At 40.7% G+C, this 23,601-nt stretch overlaps 1 protein-coding gene across 3 annotated transcripts in view; it reads left to right on the top strand.

Annotated features, from left to right (window-relative positions):
• Positions 1-725: 725 nt before the first annotated feature.
• Positions 726-23,601, top strand: part of HSDL2 (hydroxysteroid dehydrogenase like 2) — a 59,692-nt gene continuing 36,816 nt past the window's right edge. Inside the window, exons 1-4 of one of the 3 annotated variants that reach the window (XM_055301818.1) lie at positions 727-906; positions 10,069-10,232; positions 12,816-12,914; positions 16,728-16,842. In XM_055301818.1, the coding sequence (XP_055157793.1) occupies positions 890-906; positions 10,069-10,232; positions 12,816-12,914; positions 16,728-16,842 (395 nt within the window). In that variant the 5' untranslated portion in view covers positions 727-889. Of the gene's footprint in view, positions 907-10,068; positions 10,233-12,815; positions 12,915-16,727; positions 16,843-23,601 lie in introns of all 3 variants that reach the window. The other 2 variants (XM_055301817.1, XM_055301819.1) reach the window with 2 other exon arrangements.

Genomic DNA, 23,601 nt, shown 5'->3' with positions numbered 1-23,601 from the left:
TGATGAGCGCTAGGTGTTGCATGTAAGTGTTCAATCACTACATTGTACCCTTGAAACTATTATCACACTGTATGTTAACTGGAATTTAAATAAACACTTAAAAAAAAAAACCCGCAATACTAGATCCCAGAATTCACCTTATTCCTGCACGGAGTTTGGGAGTTTCTTCCGGAAGACCATTGCTAACTATGCATGCTCCCCCCAGACTGTTGCAAAGCGCTCAGCCCCAGAAGCTGCGGCTCATCGCTGGGCGATGCACGGACAGGTGAGGTCCGCCAGCCGTGGGCCGCGGTCCCGGGGGGGGGGGAGGGGGGAGGATGCGACCGTGGCCGGCTTCGGGAGCAAGCGAGGACGACGGCGCCCTCGGTGCTGCGCGCGCAGGAGCCAGGCACCGGGTTCGGGCCGGGGAGGGAGCCCGCAGGTCAGCCTCTGCAGAGAAGCGGCCCCCGCGCCCTCCATGAGGTCCCGAGGGCGCGACTGCAACCGCCACCCCACGCGCGGACGACGGCGCCTGCACCCGCGCGGGAAAAGCGCACGCATGTAGCGGCTGACGCGCGCACTACGCCCGCGGCCGGCGGGACGCCGATTGTCCCCGCAGAGCCCCGCGACGCGCGCGGGGCGGAGCCGCCTTTCTCCCTCAGCGCCTGCGCAGAGAGCGCGTCCGGGGACCGGGCGGGGGCGGGGAAGGCGGAAACTAGCGCCGAGCGCCGGGAGCCCGCTGCGTGCGCAGGCGCACTCCGAGGGCCGCCGCTCCTGGGAGCGCCCGCTCGCCGCCGGCCTGCGGGCGGGGCCTCGAGGGACTGGGGCTAAATGAGGAGAGGAGGCCCGCGTCTCCGGGTCCGCTCGCCGCCGCTGCCGCCGCCGCCGCCGCCTCTGCTCTGAGGAAACCATGTTACCCAACACCGGGTAAGGGCACGACGGGAGGCGCGGCCGGGCGGAGCGGGCGGCTCGGGGGTCGCGCGGCCCGGGCCCGGGGGAGCGCGCGACCCCCGCGGTGTGTGGAGAGCGGGGCCGTGTGCTTCGGGTGGCGGCCGCGGGCGGGCCTCTCGCTGCCCGAGGGACGGGGTCTGGAGCTCGAGGTGAAAGGTCGCCTGAAGGCTCGCGGGGCTGGCGCCTCGCTTGTCCCCGCCGCTCCCCCCGAATAACCACGTCACAAAGGGCTGTTTGAGGAGGTGATCTTCGAGTTCGTGACACGTGAAACTCGTCCTTCATAGGGGCGTCCTTTTCGCGGGGCGCTTCACTGAAGTCTTCCAAAAATGCTGGTAAAACACACGTACACAGCGTCTACCATCCTGACCATTTTTTTTAAAAAAAGATTTTATTTATTTATTCATGAGAGACACAGGCAGAGGGAGAAGCAGGCTCCATGCACGGAGCCCGACGTGGGACTCGATCCCGGGACTCCAGGATCACGCCCTGGGCCGAAGGCAGATGCTAAACCACTGAGCCACCCGGGCTGCCCCATCTTAACCATTTTTAAGCTCTTACCCATTTTTAAGCGTAGTGTATTCACATTGCCCGCAGCCGTTCTCCAGAACTTTCTCAACTTGCAAAAGAAACTCTATAGGCGGGGCACCTGGGTGGCTCAGTGGTTGAGAAGTCAGCCTTCAGCTCAGGTCGTGATCCTGGGGTCCGGGGATCGAGTCCCCACGGGGAGCCTGCTTCTCCCTCTGCCTGTGTCTCTGCCTCTCTCTCTCTGTCTCTCTCATGAATAAAGAAATAAAATTGCAAAAAGAAAGAAACTCTATACCCATTAAACAACTCCCCCTTTCCCTCCAGCTGCTGGCAAACCACCATTCTACTTTCTGTTTTTGCAAAGTGTACCGGTCTTCAGGGCAGCGATTTGTGTGTTTTGTAATTTGCTTGAAGCAAACAGGCACGTGGCCAAAAGGCTTACAAAAGCTCAAAAGGGTATAGAGTAAAAAGTGAGTTTCTCCATCCTTCACGTTCAGTTTCTCAGTGACTCTCTGGTATGTTTTCAGAGATAGGCTATGCATATACATATTTGTACACCACAGGCACACAGAATCACGCACACCGCCTTTTTTTTTTTTTAAGATTTTATTTATTTATTCATGAGAGACACAGAGAGAGGCAGAGACACAGGCAGAGGGAAAAGCAGGCTCCATGCAGGGAGCCGCATGCCGGGCTCCGATGGGTTTCCAGGATCACACCCTGAGCTGAAGGCAGACACTCAACCACTGAACCACCCAGGTATCCCGGCATCACTTTTACAAATAGTAGAAAACTCCCTTTTGGGCCTTGCCATTTTTACTTAGTATGTCCTGGGACACACGTACATTTTAGGTATGCAGATCTTCTTTCTCTTTTAGTGGTAACATGATATTTTGTCGATGTTCCATAATTTACTTAAAACAGTCACCTATCCCTGGATACCAGATCATTTCTAGTTTTTTTGTTACTGCATGTTTGCTGCAGTGATTAACCTTGTATCCACTGCTTGCACATTTTTGAGTGAATCTCTACAACAAATTCCTGGAGGTGAAGTTCCTGGATAAAAAAGTATATGAACGGGGATCCCCGGGTGGTTCGGTGGTTTCGCACCTGCCTTCAGCCCAGGGCATGATCCTGGGGTCCTGGGATTGAGTCTCACATAGGGCTCCCTGCGTGGAGCCTGCCTCTCCCTTTGCCTGAGTCTCTGCTTCTCTCTCTCTCTCTCTCTCTGTTTCTCATGAATAAATAAATAAAATCTTAAAAAAAAAAGTATATGAACTTTACACCTGCTAATATCCTTGGCGCTCCAAAGAGGTTGAATATCCAAAAGGATGAATGAAGTTTCCTAATCCAGCAGGCTGGCAGACAACAAAATGCTTGATAATAAAAGTATTTGTTTTGATTTGCTTTTCTTTTTTAAAACTGTTAACAAAAATTTTTATCACATTTACTCTGATTTTGAGGTACCAGAGAAGTTTGGTAAATTGTAGTGTAGATTAACTCCACATTAGCAAGTTTTAGCTGTCCGCCAATGGTACTGACAAATTTGGACTCTTTCTTTCTTGCCTCCTTTGGTTCTAATGCTTTTGAGCTGGAGAGGCTTCCTTGTAGCACAGCCCCTGGGTTTCAGGCTAAAGGTAAAAACCGTCTTTGCCTTTATTTCTGTCACTGCCTGAGACTCTGTGTGAGGAGGAAAATGTCCTTTACCCTGCTGGGAATCAATCCAGCTAGACCAAAGGCAAAGGGATAAGGCTTTTAAAGCAATAGTGGACACATTTTCCTCTCAATACTTTCATTAAAAAAAAAACTTTATTATTATTTTTTAAAGATTTTTATTTATTTATTTATTCATGAGACACAGAGAGAGGCAGAGACACATAGGCAGAGGGAGAGCAGGCTACCTGCGGGGAGCCCAATATGGGACTTGATCCCAGGACCCCGGGATCATGACCTGAGCCAAAGACAGACATTCAACCACTGAGCCACCCAGGTGCCCTATTATTTTTTAGATATTTTATTTATTATTGGGGGGGGGCAGAGGGACAGGGAGAAGCAGGCTCCTGTCTAAGCAGGGAGCCTCATGCGGGGCTTGATCCCGGGACCCCAGGGTATCAGCATCTTGACCTGAGCCAAAGGCAGATGCTTAATCATCTGAGCAACCCAGGCACTCCAAGGTATAGGATTTCTATTTTTCACATTTAATGTAGTAACTTTAATGTGTAAATGACTTACAATGTGAAGTAAATAAAATTTTACCATTCCCTCAAATAATATAAGAACCTAGAAGAATGGGACACCTGGGTAGCTCATGATTACAATTCAAAAAATTAACAGTAATTCCTCAATATCATCTACTACCTATCCATTTTCATAGTCTTATAACTATCTCAAAGATGTCTTTTTAAGTTGGCTTTATCAAATCAGGATCTTGTAAGGACCTCACATTGCATTTAGTTGCTAGATCTTATAAGTTTCTCTTGATCTGTAACAGCTTCCCTTCCACTTTCTTTCTTTTCTTTTTTTTTTTTTTTAAGACTTTATTTTTTTATTCATAGAGACACAGAGAGAGAGAGAGGCAGAGACACAGGCAGAGGGAGAAGCAGGCTCCATGCAGAGAGCCTGACGTGGGACTGGATCCAGGGTTTCCAGGATCACACCCTGGGCTGCAGGCGGCGCTAAACCGCTGCGCCACCAGGGCTGCCCCCCTTCCACTTTCTTTATGCCATTTATTTGCTGAAGAATATAGATCATTTGTCCTGTGGGAGAGTCCATATTCTGGATTTGGGACTTCTCGTTTTCATTGCTATTATACTGTATTACTTGCAGATTTTTGCCTATGTATAGAAATATAATTTTCTTCATTGACTTTTCATTGAATTTGAAAATTTGTCAAACTCTTATTAAATCTAGTAATTTAATTACGCATTATTTTTGTTTTCTATGTAATCATGTAAACTACAAATAATAATATTAGCATTATTTCTTTCACTTCAATCCAAAGTGTTTCTTTCTTTTTCATGCCTTATTTATTCAAAGAAGAAATGTTCCCAGATGGAAGGTTTAATATACAGGAATACATAAAAAATACTAAAATAAAAGAAACAAAAAAATAGAAATAAAAAATTATGGTAAATTAAGTACAGAAATCTAAAGTGTATTTATAATAATAATTAGTAAAACATAAAGAATAATAAATAATATTTGCACAAAGAATTAAAACATATTACAATAATAGAAATTAAAAACCAGACTGATTTGAGTTTTACTTTTCTAGGTTTTTTTTTTTAAAGCTAGTTGTTTGTAAAGCTATTAGTTAAGACAGTGCAATCCACGTAGACCAGTGGAACAGAAGAGAAAGCCTTAGAAATGGCTCTTTATTTATGGAGACTCATCTTGACAAAGCTAGAATTGAAGATCTGTGGGAAAGTTGGGCTTTTTAGACTGGGACAGTTGGTTGTCCACATTGAAAAGAATGTAATTGGGGCAACCCCGGTGGCGCAGCGGTTTAGCGCCGCCTGCAGCCCAGGGTGTGATCCTGGAGACCCGGGATCGTGTCCCACATCAGGCTCCCTGTATGGTGCCTGCTTCTCCCTCTCCCTGTGTCTCTGCCTCTCTCTCTCTAGCTGTGTCTCTATGAATAAATAAATAAAATCTTAAAAAAAAACGAAAAGAATGTAATTGGATCCCTACCTCAACTCATACATAAAAGTTAATTCTAGGTAGGTTAAAGACTAGTATTTAAAAAATAAACCATAAATTGTTTGAAAGACAAATTAATACAGTTGTGGTTAGGGAAGGATTTTTTGTTTTAAACACAAAGCATTGGCTATAAAAGAAAAGATTCATAAATTCTACATGAAAATGAAGAATTTCTACTTGTCAAAAGATATAGGGGCACCTGAGTGGCTCAGTTGGTTAAGCATCTGACTTTGGCTCAGGTCATGATCTCAGGGTTGTGAAATGGAATGCTGAGTCATCATCGTGGTCATTGGACTCCCTCTTCAGTGGGGAGTCTGCTCTCCCTGTGCCCCTTCCCTGCTCATTCATTCATTCTCTCTCTCTCAATAAATAAATAAAATCTTTAAAAAAAAAAAAAAAGGGACACCTGAGTGGCTCAGCATTTGAGCATCTGCCTTGGCTCATGGGATCCAGGATCGAGTTCCTCATCGGGCTTCCTGCAGGGAGCTTGCTTCTCCCTCTGCCTGTGTCTCTGCCTCTATTGGTGTTTCTCATGAATAAATAAATAAATCTTTTTAAAAAAAAAACCTTAAAAAAAAAAGAACACTATCAAGGTGTAGTGAAAAGGCAAGCCACAAATGAGAAAATTTTTAAAGTACGTGTGATTTATAAATACATGTACTACACATATTTAAATATGTAGATACATATTACTTTGCATTTACATATATGAATACATTTTTGGTAAAGTTTATTTTTAGTAATCTCTATACCCAGTGTGGGGCTTGAGTGAGCCAGCCAACTGCCCCAGTATATGAATATTTACATAGTTTTATAATTTACATTTAAATATTTATAATTAATCTATACAATTTATTTTAAATATAATTTATGAATCATTTGTAATATTAAGATGAACAAAACTGATAGGAATTACAAAGAAGAACATGACAACATATAAAAATTAGCTTTATTAATAATCAGGGAAATGTAATTAAAACAACACTGAGATACCATTTCCATTTCATATCTATCAAATTGGCAAAAAAATTTTTTTTGGCAAAAATTTTAAATATCTGACATTAAATGTTGGGGAAATGTGGAGCTATGGAAACTTTCATATATTGCTGCTAGTAGGAATATTAACTGCTTTAGAAAGAGATTTAGCATTACTTGGGAAAGTTGAACTTAAGTGTTTCAATTATCTGTTGCTGTTTAGCAAATACTCCAAAACGTAATGGTTTATTTTTATTTGTTTTTTAGAAGATTTTTATTCATCCATTCATGAGAGACAGAGAGAGAGAGAGAGAGAGAGAGAGGCAGACACACAGGCAGAGGGAGAAGCAGGCTCCCCAAACCTGATGTGGGACTCAGTCCAGGGGAGACACAGAGAGACAGATATGATATAGGCAGAGGGAGAAGCAGGCTCCCTCCAGGGAGCCTGATGTGGGACTTGATCCCAAGACCCCAGGATCACTGAGTCAAAGGCAGATGTCCACCTGCTGAGCCACCCAGGCACCCCATAAAACGTAATGTTTTAAAACGACAGTGATTTTTTTTTTATTATCCACAGTTCTTAACTGGGTTTTTCTGCTCTGTATACTCTAAATTGAGGTCATTGATACAGTTGCATTTAGCTGAGTCCTTAGCTGGGGCTGAAACATTCTAAACAGCTTCTCTCACCCTCCAGGGCCTCTCTCACTTGACCTGTCATCATTTGGTAATTTGTTCCACTTTGTATCATAGCATCTCGCTGTGGAGAGAGACAGTGGAGACTGCCAGCCACCTTACAGTGTGGGGTTGGAAATCAGAATATCACTTTCATTACATTCTATTGCTCAAAAAAAGTCAAAAAGCTAACCCAGACTCAAGGGGAAGGGAAAAATACATTCTTCCTCTTGATGAAAGGAATGCCAAAGGACTTGTGGCGATGCTTGATCTACAACAGTAGCCTGTAATCCAGCAGCTTTACCAATAGGTTTATACGCTCTAGAGAAATTCTTGCACATGTGACTGGAGAAAGTGAACAAGAATATTTTTAGCAACATTGTTTATAATAGACAAAAAAAGAAAACTGGAAACCATCACCCAAATCTAAATAGTAGAACGAATAAACAATTTGTAGTATGTTCATATGCAGATACTATGTATTAATTAAAATTAGTTATCTGCACCAACATGGATAAATCTCCACACAATGTTTTGTGAAAGAAGTAAATCCTACAGTTCCATACTGTATGAATCCATTATATAAAGTTCAGTTAAAATTAAATAGTGTATTGGGACGCCTGGGTGGCTCAGTGGTTGAGCATCTGACTTTGGCTCAGGTGGTGATCCTGGGGTCCTGGGATCAAGTCCCACATCAGGCTTCCCGAAGGGAGCCTGCTTCTCCCTCTGCATATATCATATCTGCCTCTTTCTGTCTCTCATGAACAAATAAATAAAATCTTAAAAAAAGACACTTGTTTTGTTTTTTTAAATTAAAGGATGTTACTTAGAAATTGGTTAGGCAAGCATTTTTTTTTTTAAGTGATCTCTGTGCCCAATATGGGGCTTAAACTCCCGACCCCAAGATCAAGAGTTACAATGCTGTACTGATTGAACCAGCCAGGCACCCCAGGCAAGCTTTTCCTGAAAAGGGCCAGATAGTAAATATTTTAGGCTTCATAGGTGAGAGGCAAAATTGGAGGTAGTATGTAGGCAATTAAATGTGTACGTAACGTATGTATAAGCGTATCTATGTATATCTAAGACAATGCATAATGAGAAAACCAATTTCCACAATGTTTTTTATTAGTGAAATTCAAAAGAAGAACATTTTTTTTTTGGCAATACAATGAGAAGAATGAAATTCTTTTTGCGGAGGAAGAGAGGGTTTATTAGTGTCCTAGGGCTGCCATAACAAAGTACAAGTTGAGTGGCTGCAAACAAATTAATTCTCTCACAGTTCCGGAGGCTAGATGTCTGAAATCTAAAATCAGGGTGTCAGCCAGGATATTCTCCCCTGAAATTCTGGGTAGAAATCTTCCTTGCCTCTTCCACAGTGTAAGAGAGCTTCTGGTGACAGCCAGCAATTCTTTGCATTCTTACCTTGCATCACTCCAATCTCTCCCTCCTTCATCAGATGGTATTCTTGTATGTGGATCTTTACATAGTCTTCTCTCCTTGTTTCCAGTCATACTGAATTAAAGGCCCACCCGACTCCAATATGTCCTCCTCTAATTACATCTGCAACAATTCTCTTTCTAAATAAGGTCACATCCTGGGGTACTAGAGGTTAGCACTTCAGCATATCCTTTTGGGTAGGTACAACTCAAGACACAGCAGAGAGGTAATGTTTGGCTTCATCGGGGTTCAAAATTAGTGTTCCTTATCAAATTGATCATAAATGTTCATCTATAAAAGCTATTCTTAACTTTAGGACTATATACAAACAGATGGAGGGTCAGATTTGGCCCTTAGGTTAGGCATAGAGGTTTTGGTATAAGAAATAGTAAAAAACAAACAAAAAAACGGGAATAAAGGAATAGACTAGTGGCTTCTGGAGTATTGGTAATATTCTTATTTCTCTTTCTTGCAACTCATTTTATTCTATATATATTAGTTTACATGCTTTTTGTATGTTTGCTGTATTTCACTAATAATAGTCACCACCTCTTGGTCTCTTCCCTTCTCCACTCCCCAGCTTTCCTACCGAAACATTTATTTCTTACTTTAAAACCCTTCCCAGGGATCCCTGGGTGGCGCAGCAGTTTAGCGCCTGCCTTTGGCCCAGGGCGTGATCCTGGAGACCCGAGATTGAATCCCACGTCGGGCTCCCGGTGCATGGAGCCTGCTTCTCTCTCTGCCTATGTCTCTGCCTCTCTCTCTCTCTCTCTCTCTCTCTCTCTCTCTCTCTCTCTCTCTCTGTGTGACTATCATAAATAATAAATAAATAAATTAAAAAAAAAAACCTTCCCCATGTTCCCCTCTGATATTTTCTGAGGTGTAAATCCTATAGATCTTGGCAGGAACCTTACGTTCTTATTGGTTAACGAGTCTGTGTAGTTATACTCCCCTATCTCTTTGTGATTGTCACTTTCACTGTATTTACCCTACTCAGAGAAGGTTTTGTTTTTTAAGTAGGCTCCATGCCCAGCATGAAGCCCATCAGGGGCTTAAACTTAGGACCCTGAGATCAAGAACTGAGCTGAGATAAAAAGTCAGATGCTTAACCGACTGAGCCACCCAGGTACCCCATCACAATCAATTTTAAAACCTTTTCATCATCTTCGAAAAAGGCCCTACACTCCTTAGCTATCAACTCCAACCCCCTCCACCCCTAGTCCTCAGCAGCCACCATCCTTGTGACTCAGATTACCTTTTCTGGACATTTCGTATAAATGGAATCGTACAGTCTATGGTCCTTTGTGACTGGCTTCTCTCACTTAGCATAATGTTTTCAGGGTTCATCCATGTAGCATGGATCAGTACTTCTTTTTATTGTTGAATATATTCCTTTGTGGATATACTGCAATTAATTAAGTAATTAACTTAATCAGGGAATTAAGTAATTAACTTAATAAATAAAGCTTTTATTTATTTATTTATGAGAGACACAGAGAGAGGCAGAGACATAGGTAGAGGGAGAAGCAGGCTCCATGCAGGGAGCCTGACGTGGGACTCGATCCTGGGACTCCAGGATCATGCCCTGGGTCAAAGGCAGATGCCAAACTGCTGAGCCACCCAGGGATCCCCTCAGTTATAATAATTTATAAATCATTGTGCAGTGGCAGTATTACAGAGCTATTTGCTGTCAGGGAGGGAGGGTGGTTTAGAGAAAGTTTTAGAGGAGAAAACACATAATGTGAAAAGATGCAGAAGTTTCCTCTTACTAATAATATTAAGTAAATAAAACTTGAGGTTTCTTATGAGGTCATATTTGTTCTGTTGTAGGAAGCTAGCAGGATGTACAGTTTTTATCACAGGTGCAAGCCGTGGCATTGGCAAAGCTATTGCATTGAAAGCAGCAAAGGATGGAGCAAACATTGTCATTGCTGCGAAGACTACCCACGCACACCCCAAGCTTCCAGGCACAATCTTTACTGCTGCTGAAGAAAGTGAGTGAATGTGACCATGCCATTTCGTGACATGTCCTAACCATGGTTTCAATACATAGAGAATTTGCAGGAGAGTTTAATTTTAGCTATTTGAAAGCTACTCTGAAAATAATTTTATCTGGTTAAAGAAGTATTTTGTCACCTTAGAGCACTGATTCAGGAACTTTTTTCCCAGCACTTTTTTTTTTTTTAAGATTTTATTTATTTATTTGAGAGAGAGAGAGAAAGCACAGAGGGAGAGAGAGGAGAAGCAGATTCCCCACCGAGCAGGGAGCTCAATGCGGGGCTCTATCCCAGAACCCCCGGTGTCATGACATGAACTGAAGGTAGACACTTAACTAACTGAGCCACCCAGGCTCCCCCAGCATTTTTGAATGATGTGAGAGACTCACCTTAAAAATTATGTCTCTTGAGGGCAGTGATTCTTGGATCTGTGCAGAGAATAGGGAATAGGGGGAGTGGAAATGAGAAGCGGATGATGTAAACACTTTGAAAAAGCTCTCTATTCTATTTATTCTGTGCCATTTGAAACTCATTGTCTTAATACTTTTGGTTCACAAATAATTATCAAGTGCTTATATGCAAGGCATTGTGCGCTAGCATAGTATCAGGAAGGAGGGCTTAAAATTCAACTTCAAGGGCAGCCCTGGTGGCACAGTGGTTTAGCGCCACCTGCAGCCCTGGGTGTGGATTCTGGAGACCCAGGATCAAGTCCAACATCAGGCTCCCTGCATGGAGCCTGCTTCTCCTTCTGCCTGTGTCTCTGCCTCTCTCTCTCTTTCTCTGTGTCTCTTATGAATAAATAGATAAAATCTTTAAAAAAAAATTCAACTTCAGTTAATATTGCTAGTTTTGTTAGTCATGTTAATAGCATCATGGTTATGTTAGGGGAACACATATGAGGTATTTATAAATAAGATGATACCTGGGATTTTTTTATTTTTATTTATTTTTTATTTTTTTAATTTATTTATTCAGAGAGAGAGAGGGAGACTGAGAGGCAGAGACACAGGCAGAGGGAGAAGCAGGCTCCATGCAGGGAGCCCGACGCGTGACTCGATTCCGGGTCTCCAGGATCAGACCCCGGGCTGCAGGCGGCGCTAAACCGTTGTGCCACCGGGGGTGCCCTGGGATTTGTTTTAAAATACACACCAGCCAAAAACAGGATTGGGGGGAAAAAAAACAGGATTGGGGGTAAAAATAAATTAAACAAGGGGCCCCTGGGTGGCTCAGTTGGTTGAGCATTTGCTTTTGGCTTTTTCCCACATTAGGTTTCCTGCTCAGCAGGGAGTCTGCTTCTCCCCCTCCCCCTCCCCTTGCTCATTCTTGTGCACTCTCTCTCTCTCTCTGAAATGAATAAATAGGGGATCCCTGGGTGGCTCAGCAGTTTGGTGCCTGCCTTTGGCCCAGGGCGTGATCCTGAAGTCCCAGGATCGAGTCGCACATCAGGCTCCCTGTGTGGAGCCTGCTTCTCCCTCTGCCTGTGTCTCTGCCTCTCTCTCTCTCTTTGTGTGTGTGTCTCTCATGAATAAATAAATAAAATCTTTAAAAAAAATGAAATGAATAAATCTTTTAAAAACTGTCAGAGCATTGACAATCATTGAAGATAGGTGATAGATTAATGGTAATTTATTATACTCTTCTTCATGTTTTTGCATATATCTTGAAATTTCATGATACAGGTTTTTATTTTTATTTTTATTTTATTTTATTTTTTAAAGATTTATTCATGATAGAGAGAGAGAGAGGCAGAGACACAGGAGGAGGGGTAAGCAAGCCCATGCCGGGAGCCTGACATGGGACTGGATCCCGGGACTTCAGGATCGCGCCCTGGGCCAAAGGCAGATGCGAAACCGCTGAGCCACCCAGGGATCCCCCATGATAAAGGTTTTTAAAATTAACTTCCTTTTTTCTTTTTTCAATTATTGTTTTTTTTTTTAAGATTTTACTTATTTATTCATGAGACACACACACACACACACACAGAGGCAGAGACACAGGCAGAGGGAAAAAGCAGGCTCCATGCAGGGAGCCCGATGTGAGACTCCATCCTGGGATTCCAGGGTCATGACCTGAGCTGAAGGCAGACTCTCAACCGCTGAGCCACCCAGGCGGGCGTCCCAACTTCCTTTTTTTCTTAGCTTTTAATATAATTTTTTAAAATTACCTTTTTATTTTTTATTTTTTGTTTTTTTAAAGATTTATTTATTTATTTTAGGGAAAGAGCTCATGAGAGTGGGGAAGAGGTAGAGAGAGAGAGAATCCTCAAACAGACTCCCTGCTGAGCATTGATTCTGAGCAGGGCTTGTTCCATGACCCATCACATCATGACCCAAGCTGAAACCAAGAGCCACCCTGACACTCCCCTCCCTTTTTCTCATTTTTTAAATAGAGTTGGTCTCTGTAGTCTGAGGCTAGATATGGATTAGTCTGTTCTACTCTGGGGTGGAGTCACTAGTAGTTGTAAGAACATAGTTATTTTTATTGGTTTTCTGAAAATAAGGTGCTTATTTGATTCATATTAAAATGAAAAGTTTAGTATTTGAATGCCTCAGTGCTTTTTTGTTTGTTTATCCTTTGTAGTTGAAGCAGCTGGAGGAAAGGCCTTGCCATGTGCTGTTGATGTGAGAGATGAACAGCAAATCAGTAATGCAGTGGAGAAAGCAGTGGAGCGATTTGGAGGTAGTGCCTTAATTCTGAAATAATTATTGAATATTGTAACTATACATTTTAAAAAATTGTCTTAATCTCCTTAGTCTTTGGAGTATAACCAGATAATGAGTATTTGCTTATGTAGAGATGCAGCTTAAAACCATCTGATGACTTTGTTGTTGATAAAAATTATTTTGAATAATACAACACATCCACCATTCAAAATAAGGTTAGGCCCTGACAATAACATATCTAACCAACTAGTTTGGTTAGATCACATCCTCTTGCCTCTCTTTAATTAATGTAACCATCATTTGATAACTTTCTGAGATTTATTGGATAAAGTGTAGATAACCTACTGGCATTCAAGATATTTTATGTTCTGATCTCAACACTTTTTGGTCCCCTCTTTTTTCTCTGCCCCTATATAAACACTTTATTCTTCCCCAAATAGTTTACTTCCTTATCCTTGCCTTGAAGTTTTTGCCTCTTAACTTTTTCTCTTCCCCATCCTGAGTCGTCTTTAGTGCCCATCTCTACATCTCCAGTCCTGCCTGAAATGTTCCCTTTTTTATCTTTTGAAATCCCACCTTTCTGTGGTTAAATCTCATCTCCTTCATGAAGCCAATTTCCTCACCATGCCAACTAATCAGAAGTGTATTTTTCTTTCTCTGAATTCCTAAAACATGCCTTTGATCCTTGTACTATTTTTTTTAAAGATTTTTTATTTTAGAGAGGGGGAGGGGCGAGAGAGAGAGAGAGAGAATCTCAAACAGACTCCCCACTGAGGGTGGAGCCTGACGTGGGGTTTGATCTCACAACCATGAGATCCTGGCCTGAGCTAAAATCAAAAGTAGGATGCTTGGCTGACTGAGCCACCCAGGTGCCCCTGTTAAACTACTTTAGATCTTAGTATTTTTTGTCCTCAATTAGTTCATAAATTTTTACAAGGCAGGTGTTGGGGGTTGAGCTAAAGCTTTAATGATATTATAGCAAGGTACCTGGCTGTGTCCAAATCCTGCCCAAACTGTTGCCACTCTTCCCTGTTCCTCCCATAATATTGCAGAGACTATATGTATGTACATGTGAAAGATAGTGACCAGTGGGGAAAAGAGATATTTTATTGTTAGCATGGCTTGTGCTTATAATCTTTGGTGCAGAGTGCTGTGTTATAAATGACTGGGAAAAATGAATGAATGAATGAATGAATGAATGAATGAATGACTGGAGCACAGAGTTTTGCCTCAAGTGGGGCCACTATCTTTAAATCCAGAGTCTTAGAGTGCCTGGGTGGCTCAGGTGGGCTCAGGTCAAGCCCCATATTGGTTCCTGGCTCAGTGGGGAGTCTATTTCTCCCTCTCTTTCTGTGCCCCCTCCCTCCACGCCCCCCCCCCGCCCCACTTCTGCAAGTATGTGCAGGTGTTTCTCTGTCTCTCAAATAAATAAAAATCTTTAAAAAAAAATCCAAAGTCTTACCCCTAGCTGACAAAGTAATGTGAATGCCCATGTGAGAAGAGGAGAGAGAATGTAAAATTGCTTTTTTCTTACTGATGGGACCACAAGTGTGGAAGAGAAAGGGAGAGGAAGCCACATTCATGTGCAGGACCTTTTATCTAAAATGACTTCACCTGCTAGTAAAAGTGACCAATTAGTGTTAATTAAGATTTGACCTTATTTAAACATTTCTAGGGAAGAATTAAGGGAGAAAGAAGATGGGGTAGATAGGGGCTTTACCTTTCTCTATAATCATTCAGCGTTATTTTTTTCTGTTGATCCATTGTGTGCATCAACTGAGGGTAAGTTTATCCTTCCAGGAGAATGAGATCATCAGTTATGGGGGAAGGGGCTGCCACCACCTTTGTCTAAGCCCTACTATCCTTCCTTCTTTCCTATAATTCTGGAGAATGTGAGCAGTTCAAATATTGTCAGGATTGTCCCAAGAAACCTCTGAATTGCGTCAAGACAGGACATAAAAGATACTCAAAAAAGTTATACAGGCCTAGAATTCACCCCCTGTTTGACTTCCCATCTTGAATTCTAGCTGTACTGTCTATACTGGGTCACCAAAAAGTTATACATTATATAGTACATGATGGCAAAGCCGAGTAACATGCTAGAGTGTCCAAATGGAAAGTACCTCCACTTGCCAGTATTGGGCTCTTACAGAGAAATTGAAGTCTCAAAAATTATTATTTTTTAAAGATTTTATTTATTCACGAGAAACAGAGAGGCAGAGACATAGGTAGATGGAGAAGTAGGCTCCATGCAGGGAGCCCAGTGTGGGACTCGATCCTGGGACTCCAGATCACACCCTGGGCCGAAGGCAGGCGCTAAACTGCTGAGCCACCCAGGTGTCCTGAAATCTCAAAAATTAATTTCTTCTTGTTACCACAGAGAACTTAAGGACCCAAATTGAAATATCTTGGAAGAATTAAAGCCCAGAAATTTCTGCTTTCCAATTTTCTTTCTCTGTTTTATCCCATCCAAAGAGCTTTCATTCAGGAACATGGGTAGTCTGGATTCAAAAATTATTTTCACAGGTCTTTGCTACTTGGGAAGGCAACTTTCATTATGTTCATTCTAAAAAGTTGGTAGTCACAGGATTTAGAACTCATCTCAGATATACAGGTGATTTACTTGAGTTTTGTTATAACAGCTGTACAATGTAATATAGTTGATTGAATCCAAAGTTATTCAAAGGACACATTTTAAAGTATTAGCAACACAGACTTTATACAAAAGAATATAGAAATTGGGGACTGAAAATGTGATGAAGATTTTAAAATACTACATATGAAGAAAGGGTACTTATGACTAAAATGTTATAGTGAGTATAACAGCCTTATTTATACGATTATCTACATATTGTGAGAGAGAGGCATGGCAAAGTTAAGAGGATAACAAAAAATGTTTATTGCAATGGTGTAACCCCAGCAGAAGTTGTCATATTTTTATTTGATGGAATATTAAATGCTAGCTATTTATTTATTTATTTAAAATATTTTATTTATTAGAGACAGAGAAAGAGAGAGGCAGAGACACAGGCAGAGGGAGAAGCAGGCTCCATGCAGGGAGCCTGATGTGGACTCCATCCCAGGTCTCCAGGATCATGCCCTGGGCTGAAGGCGGCGCTAAACCGCTAAGCCACCCAGCTGCCCTTAAGTGCCCTTTAAAAAGAATTATGAAACATGTAGAAATAGAAGTGTTTAAGATACTTTTATATTTTACTATATTCATTTAACATTTTTTAACAAAACTTGTAACCAAACTTTTAAACAAAATGTTACATATAGAGAGACTGTAACAGAATATGCATAAATAATGATTATTCTAGATTAATTTTATTTTGTGTATGAATTACTTAAACTTTGATGATTTGCCTAGAATTGAAAATTCACTCTAGGTCTTTTCTCTTTTCCCAGTTCCCAAGGCCAGGAAGGACCCCTTTTATTTAAATAAGTGTCTTAGAGAGAAGGGAGACCTTGGAAGTAAGCTTGGAAGGAGAGAAGGCCTTGGAAAGATGCTAGGGAGGAGGGAAGGTTTTAAGGCAATTAACTTAAGGTTCTTGTAGGCAAGGAGGGAAGACCAGAAGGTAAGAGAACAAGTAGAAATGGAAGCTACAAACTACCAAGGATCAATCCTCCTCATATTTTCACATGGAGTTCTGGTAGTTGGCTTTCTCCATTTTGTTAGTGAAAATCATCAGGTCTTGCATTGGTGGGTTGGTCTTATTATCTAAAAGAAGTATTTGCGAACCAGCTTAGGGTTCAACTATATAGAATAAATGTTCTTCTGTTATAAAGATTAAATTATGTTAACAGGAAATTTATTATTTGAAAACAGGAATTGATATTTTGGTGAATAATGCCAGTGCTATTAGCTTGACCAACACATTGGAAACACCTACGAAGAGAGTCGATTTGATGATGAATGTCAACACCAGAGGCACCTATCTGACGTAAGTTAGAGTGGTTGGGGAGAACCTTATAGTGTGTTCTCAGAGCACTAGTTGTAAACAGATTTGCACCAGAATAATAATACAGCTTAAAACCTAGTCATTTATGGAGCACCTGGATGGTAAGGTCGGTTAAGTGTCCCGACTCTTGGTTTCCGCTCAGGTCCTGATCTCAGGGTCATGAGATCAAGCCCCATATGATGGGCTCTGTGCTCAGCATGGAGACTGCTTCAGACTCTCACTTCTTCTCCCTCTACTCCTCCCTGCTGGGTACGCAAGCTCATGCTCTCACACATACATGCATTCTCTCTCTCAAATAAATAAATATTTAAAAATAAATGAATGAATGAATAAAACCTAGTCAGTTATTATAAAGGACTAAAAGTGCTCCAAATCAGTAAATGGTATTTTATTTTGTTTTTAAGATTTTTTAAAAAATTTATACATTAGAGAGCGAGAGCGTGTGTGCACAGCAGGGAGGGGTTGGGAGAGAGGGAGAAGCAGACTCCCCGCTGAGCAGGGAGCCCATTGTGGGGCTCCATTCCAGGACCCAGGGATTATGATGTAAGCTGAAGGCAGATGCTTAACCAACTGAGCCACTCAGGTGCCCCAGTAAATGGTATTTTAAATAGTTTGATTCAGAGGTACCTGGGTGGCTCAGTGGTTGAGCATTTCTCTGCATTTGGCTCAGGTTGTGATCCCGGGGTCCTGGGATCGAGTCCCACATCAGGCTTCCCATGGGGAGCCTGCTTCTCCCTCTGTCTATGTCTCTGCCTGTCTTTTTGTATCTCTCATGAATAAATAAATAAAATCTTAAATAGTTTTATTCAGAGCCCTTTTTCTCTATGAATTTAATAAAGCCTATAGCTCAAGCATTTTCAAACATTTGCATGAATCAATATATACATACATAACAACTCTTCTGATTATTCAAATCAGCAGTAGTCTTTCCTTCCTCTGAAAAACACTGGTTGTAGTTATGTAAATAACAGGAACCTCATTATGAATCACATTTTTTTTTTCAATTTTACTATTTTTAATTTTAATTCCTGTATAGTTAACATATAGTATTATGTTAGTTTTAAGTGTTTGTGAATCATATTTTAATGTAACAAAAGGCTAATGCTGTCTTCAGGAATATCAGGAAATAGAGAATACAGAATGAGACCAAATGTAGTCTCAATCTGTTCTGGATTGATCAATCTACTTGTTTTGTTTGTTTTTTTAAGATTTTATTTATTCATGAGAGACAGAGGGAGAGAGGCAGAGGGAGAAGGAGAAGCAGGCTCCCGCTGAGCAGGGAGCTCCATGCCGGGCTCATCCCAGGACCCCAGAATTGTGACCTGAGCTAAAAACAGATGCTTAACTGACTGAGCCACCCTTATGCCTCCAGACAGCCCACTCTTTTTTGTCCATTTTTAAAATTTTTGTTTTAGGATTTTATTTATTTATTCATAGAGACAGAGAGAGAGAGGGAGAGACACAGGCAGAGGGAGAAGCAGGCTCCACGCAGGAAGCCCAACATGGGACTCCATCTTCGGGTCTCCAGGATCACGCTCTGGGCTGAAGATGGCGCTAAACCGCTGAGCCACCTGGGCTGCCCCTTTTTTGTCCATTTTTTATCTGTTTATTTACCCTCAGGTTCTGTCATTTTTTTCATGTGGATGTAAGGAAAGATTAGCATAGAACTTGTTTGTCTGCTTTGTATGTATCTTCTGTGTATTTGCTTCACATGTATACATAGAATCGGTGGTTAAAGGACCTTGGGCTTTGGAGTTAGACTCCTTTGAGTATGTGTTATCTATGACTTTGTGCAGGTAACTTCTTGCAGATTCCGTTTCCTCATTTGTTAAAATGGGATGATGAAGTAAGTCATAGGGTTGGCCATGAGGATTAAATGTAAAATTTGTTGTTAGTCTGGAAATCTATTTTGTTGGGTCTGCAAAACTGGGCCCTCACAACGTGAAACAATGTGTTTTTACTAGCTCCTTTATTAGTTCAGAATTTTATTAGTTGCCCATATGAAAATGATCAGATTTACACAAAAATCTGGAATTGTGGCTTTCTTGAAATGTTGGAAAACCTGGCTGCAGCACAGCCACGTGGCAGCAGTTAGCTGCTATAGCTGAGTGGCAGAGTATCAACTGCCTCATTACAGGCATTAGCATTAATTAGCCTTTTGTTACATTACAGTGTGATTAATAGACACCTGAAGCTGAGGACAGACCATTTTCATCTTCTTGTGTGCTTGTCCTTCTGTTTTTCTTAAAGAGGGAAGTAAAATATTACCCATGTGTCTGTCTGAAGTGAGAAAATGAGACATATGCCAAGAGGGCCATATGTTCAAGTAAAATGAGTGAGAGCTTACTTCTTTATAGATGTGGGGCATATTTTTATAAATTCGTTATGTAAAGTATATTTCGTTTTTGAATGGAAACCACAGTGAATCAAACCACAGTTAAGAACTATGGCAAACATACAGAAAAGATTGTGGTGAAAAACTTAAGTAGAAAAAGGACTAACACTTCAATAGGATTTGTGTTTATATTCAAATAAAATAAGCAGTGCTGCTCTGTGATGCAGTCATGTGTTACATGAAGAAACTGGGCCTCAAAATCTTTTACAGATGGTAACTTTGTGAAAGAATTTTGATTAAATATAAACACTCATTTAGACAAGCATTTAAAAATATAAACCTAACCTAACTGTCGCTCAGCATGTTGAATTAAAGCTTAGAAGGACATGATTTGTGAAAGTTAAATCATTTGAGGTAATTTCGATTTTAAATGATGGAGCCACAGATCTAAATATTCTACTCACCAAGTTTTATTTATTTAAGGTATTGGCACAATTTTGATGTGATTAAAAACACTTTTAGACTAGTATTCATGACATGAGCATGGAAGTGACTTCTTAAATGTTGAGAAATGTCTTAGGATGTTTAATGTAGGGGATCCCTGGGTGGCGCAGTGGTTTAGCGTCTGCCTTTGGCCCAGGGCGTGATCCTGGAGACCCGGGATCAAATCCCACATCGGGCTCCCGGTGCATGGAGCCTGCTTCTCCCTCTGCCTGTTGTCTCTGCCTCTCTCTCTCTGTGACTATCATAAATAAAATTTTAAAAAAAGGATGTTTAATGTAGATTTGTCAAAATTGTGGTAACATAACTATAGACAGCGCTATTGCAATGGTCAGTGTTAACTTTAAGCTCTAATGGCAGTGTTAGCTTTAAACTTACTAAACTAATGTAGAAATGTTTCACAGAAATGCAGAAATAATTTTGTTCATCATATTGTTCATTGGGAATTGCTCTTGATAAAAAGTTAAAAATGGACTATGTTATGAATTTTAAGGACTAAATGCATTTCTTTGGTTTGAACCACAGTTAAATGCTTTACTGATATGGACTACAAACATGATCATCTGCTCTGTTATAAGATTATGTGGCTATGATATATTGTTGAAGAGATTTTAGTTTTAATTTGAAAGAAATCAACTCTTTTTGTCACCCATGAGAGAATTCCCAACTCAATTCCCATACAAAGATTGGATCAAAGACTTAGTTTTTTCAGTTGACATTATGACTAACATAAACACAAATGTCTGATTCTCATTGCTCATTCCTTGTGAAATTCTGTCTTTGGAAAGCCTGTTTGGCAAGAACAACCTGGCCCCTTTCCTGTACCATGATCGTTTTCCAAGAATGAAACTGATGGCTTAAACTACATTTCTGCAGTTGTCAGGTTTGAAGGTTCAGTTCCAAACAAAGCAAAAAAAAAAAAAAAAAAAAAAAAACCCACCCTGATTTCAAACTATGAGCAAATGAACTAACCTTGTTCAGGTACCTTTCTCAATGAATACTGTTTGTGTAGTTGGAGAATTATAGATGGAACATATAAGCCATAGGGCATTCATGTACTAAAAACTAAATATGAGTACATTGAAGTAGCAGATCTACAAATATCTCTGGAGTAGTTACCCTAAAATTAAAACTCTTTTTAAAAGCAAAAATTCTATTCGTTGTTGAAAGCTCCTCTATTTAGGAACAGTTTTGTTTTTTAATTTTAGGAGTTTTTTTTTTAAGATTTTATTTATTTATTCATGAGAGATGCAGAGAGAGAGAGAGAGAGAGAGAAAGAGGCAGAGACACAGGCAGAGGGAGAAGCAGTCTCCACACAGGGAGCCTGATGCAGGACTCGATCCCAGGTCTCCAGGATCACACCCTGGGCTGAAGGCGGCGCCTAACCGCTGAGCCATAAGGGCTGCCCCCTGTTGTTTTTAAAGTAGGCTCACACCCAACATGGGGCTTGAACTCATGACCCTGACATCAAGAGTCACATGCTCTACCAACTGAGACAGCCAGTTACCCCGTAACTAAATATTTTTCCCAGTTAAAGGCATATTGCAATGACAAAAGAAAGACCTGCTGTTGACCTTTGGATCAAAGAAAAAGTGGCCGGTTTTTGGTTCTATGTGAAAGTTATAAGGTATTAAAGAGTAAATTGAGGGGTGTCTGTCCTTGGGCCCTGCTCATGCTGTCTCTGAAATAAATAAATAAGTAAATACATACATACATACATACATACCTTTAAAAATAAAAGAAAATTGGTAAACATTTTGTTTTTATTTGGTGACACCCATATATTCATGGAGGGAAGCATAGATTGTTTTCTCAGGCAAGCTTGAGGAGTACCGTCAGGGAGAGCATGGGGGAAAGGCCCAAAGAACTGACCTTTTGGGAGGTTTCAGCAAGGATCTAGAGCTATTTCCTGATTCCTGGCACCCAGGGCCCTGTGACTTGTGTCACAGGTTTAGAGAAACAGAGTTGGAAGGCAGAGATGAGGTAGAAGGCAAACCCTTAGTTTGTGTTTTTAAGTTTTAATTAAATACAGAACCTCTAGTGTTATATGTGTTTGTATCATGTTAGATACTTACAGAAATTCAGTAATAAACTTTAATTGTATTTCTGAACAGTTTTTTTTCCTGTACCCAGCTCACTTTATTCATTTACTCAAATGTCCCATAGGCATTTGAGCTTATAACTCTAATTAAGTAAAATAATTATGTAATAGAAATAAGTGCAGTGCCTAGCCCACAGTAAATTTTCAGTAAGTTTAACTATTTAGCTGAAACTATTAGTATTTAAGTGTGGTTCTAATGGTCTTTAAAATGTAAAATTGGCCATGATGCTATTAAAAATGCAGCTGATTTAGGATTAGTAATGCTGAGGGTCAGGCAGGCAGAGTGCAGGTAGAAAGGTTTTGTCAGATAGATCAAAGGAGAAACCCATGTTTATAATGTAAATGAAATGAGCTTTTTCCTTGGATGTAAAATGTAGTCATGGTCTTTTTGCCTGGAATAGATTTGATTTTTCCTGTTGAAATTTTGAGGTGCAGCTTCATTGTTTTAATGAATGTCAGCTGTAATAATGTTTGCCTCTCCCCAGCTTACCCCCATGAAAGTGAAACACTTCTGGAAAGAAAAAACAATATGTATAAAAAAACCCTTTAGTGATGTTGATTGTATATGGTTTCTAGACCTGAAAAGACCTTGCAGATGGTAGTAAGAATGTTGTACATTAGTTAATAAAAAAACTGACAGGAGAAGAATCAACTAGTTCAGAGTCCTAGAAATAGGGGATCCCTGGGTGGCACAGCAGTTTAGTGCCTGCCTTTGGCCCAGGGCGCGATCCTGGAGACCCGGGATCGAGTCCCACATCGGACTCCCGGTGCATGGAGCTTGCTTCTCCCTCTGCCTGTTTCTCTGCCTCTCTCTCTCTCACTGTGTGCCTATCATGAATTAAAAAAAAAAAAAAAAAAGTCCTAGAAATAATTGAATGTGAAATAAAACTAAAAGCTAGTATTTTTTTCCTTTTTTTCTCTTTCTACTTCAAATACTTTAAGGCTATACAATTTTTAAGGTACAATATGCTCTAGTTTAATAACACAATGTAGTTTAATAATTAATAAATTAAAAATATGGGATCCCTGGGTGGCTCAGCGGTTTGGCGCCTGCCTCTGGCCCAGGGCACGATCCTGGAGTCCCGGGATTGAGTCCCACGTCAGGCTCCCAGCATGGAGCCTGCTTCTCCCTCCTCCTGTGTCTGCCTCTCTCTCTCTCTCTATGTCTATCATAAATAAATAAATAAAATCTTTAAAATTAATTAATTAATTAATTAAAAATATTGAACCTGAGTTTAAAAAAAATTAATTGCCTGCTTTTTTGAACAGTTTCTTAAAAAAAACACATAAAAGCTAAGTTTTTATATGCAGTATGCCCAAAGGCATACTGTATTGCATATTGGTACAAGTTAAATTTGGGAATGTATTAGGAGTTGTGTTATTAAATTACAGTCCCGGAATAGTAGGAATACCAACCACACCTACTAAGATGAGATAAGCCAGTAGCATATGTAATACTAATAACAGCAGTTGTTTATTTCATGTTTAACATGTGCACTCTTTTAAGTATTTCCTGTTTATCATCTCATTTTAATCCTTTGGTCAGTCATACATGGTAGCAGGTATTACCAACATTTACTGATGAGAAAACTGAGAATTAGAATAGAATATATGTTGCCTAAGATTACCCAATGAAGGGGAAGAAAGAGGATTTGAACCCACAGTACTGCCCATGCTGTTGGCAGGGACATTAACTCACTGAAAATTATGAGTGCACATGCACGCACGTATTTATCTCTTGGGAGGAGAATTGGAAAGATGTAGTTGAAAGTAACCTCAGTTGAATTTAAGGCTAATCTGCCAA

The sequence above is a fragment of the Nyctereutes procyonoides genome, unplaced genomic scaffold (genome assembly GCF_905146905.1).
Source record: "Nyctereutes procyonoides isolate TBG_1078 unplaced genomic scaffold, NYPRO_anot_genome, whole genome shotgun sequence".
NCBI lineage: Eukaryota > Metazoa > Chordata > Mammalia > Carnivora > Canidae > Nyctereutes > Nyctereutes procyonoides.
This window is presented reverse-complemented; position numbering and strand designations above follow the sequence as displayed.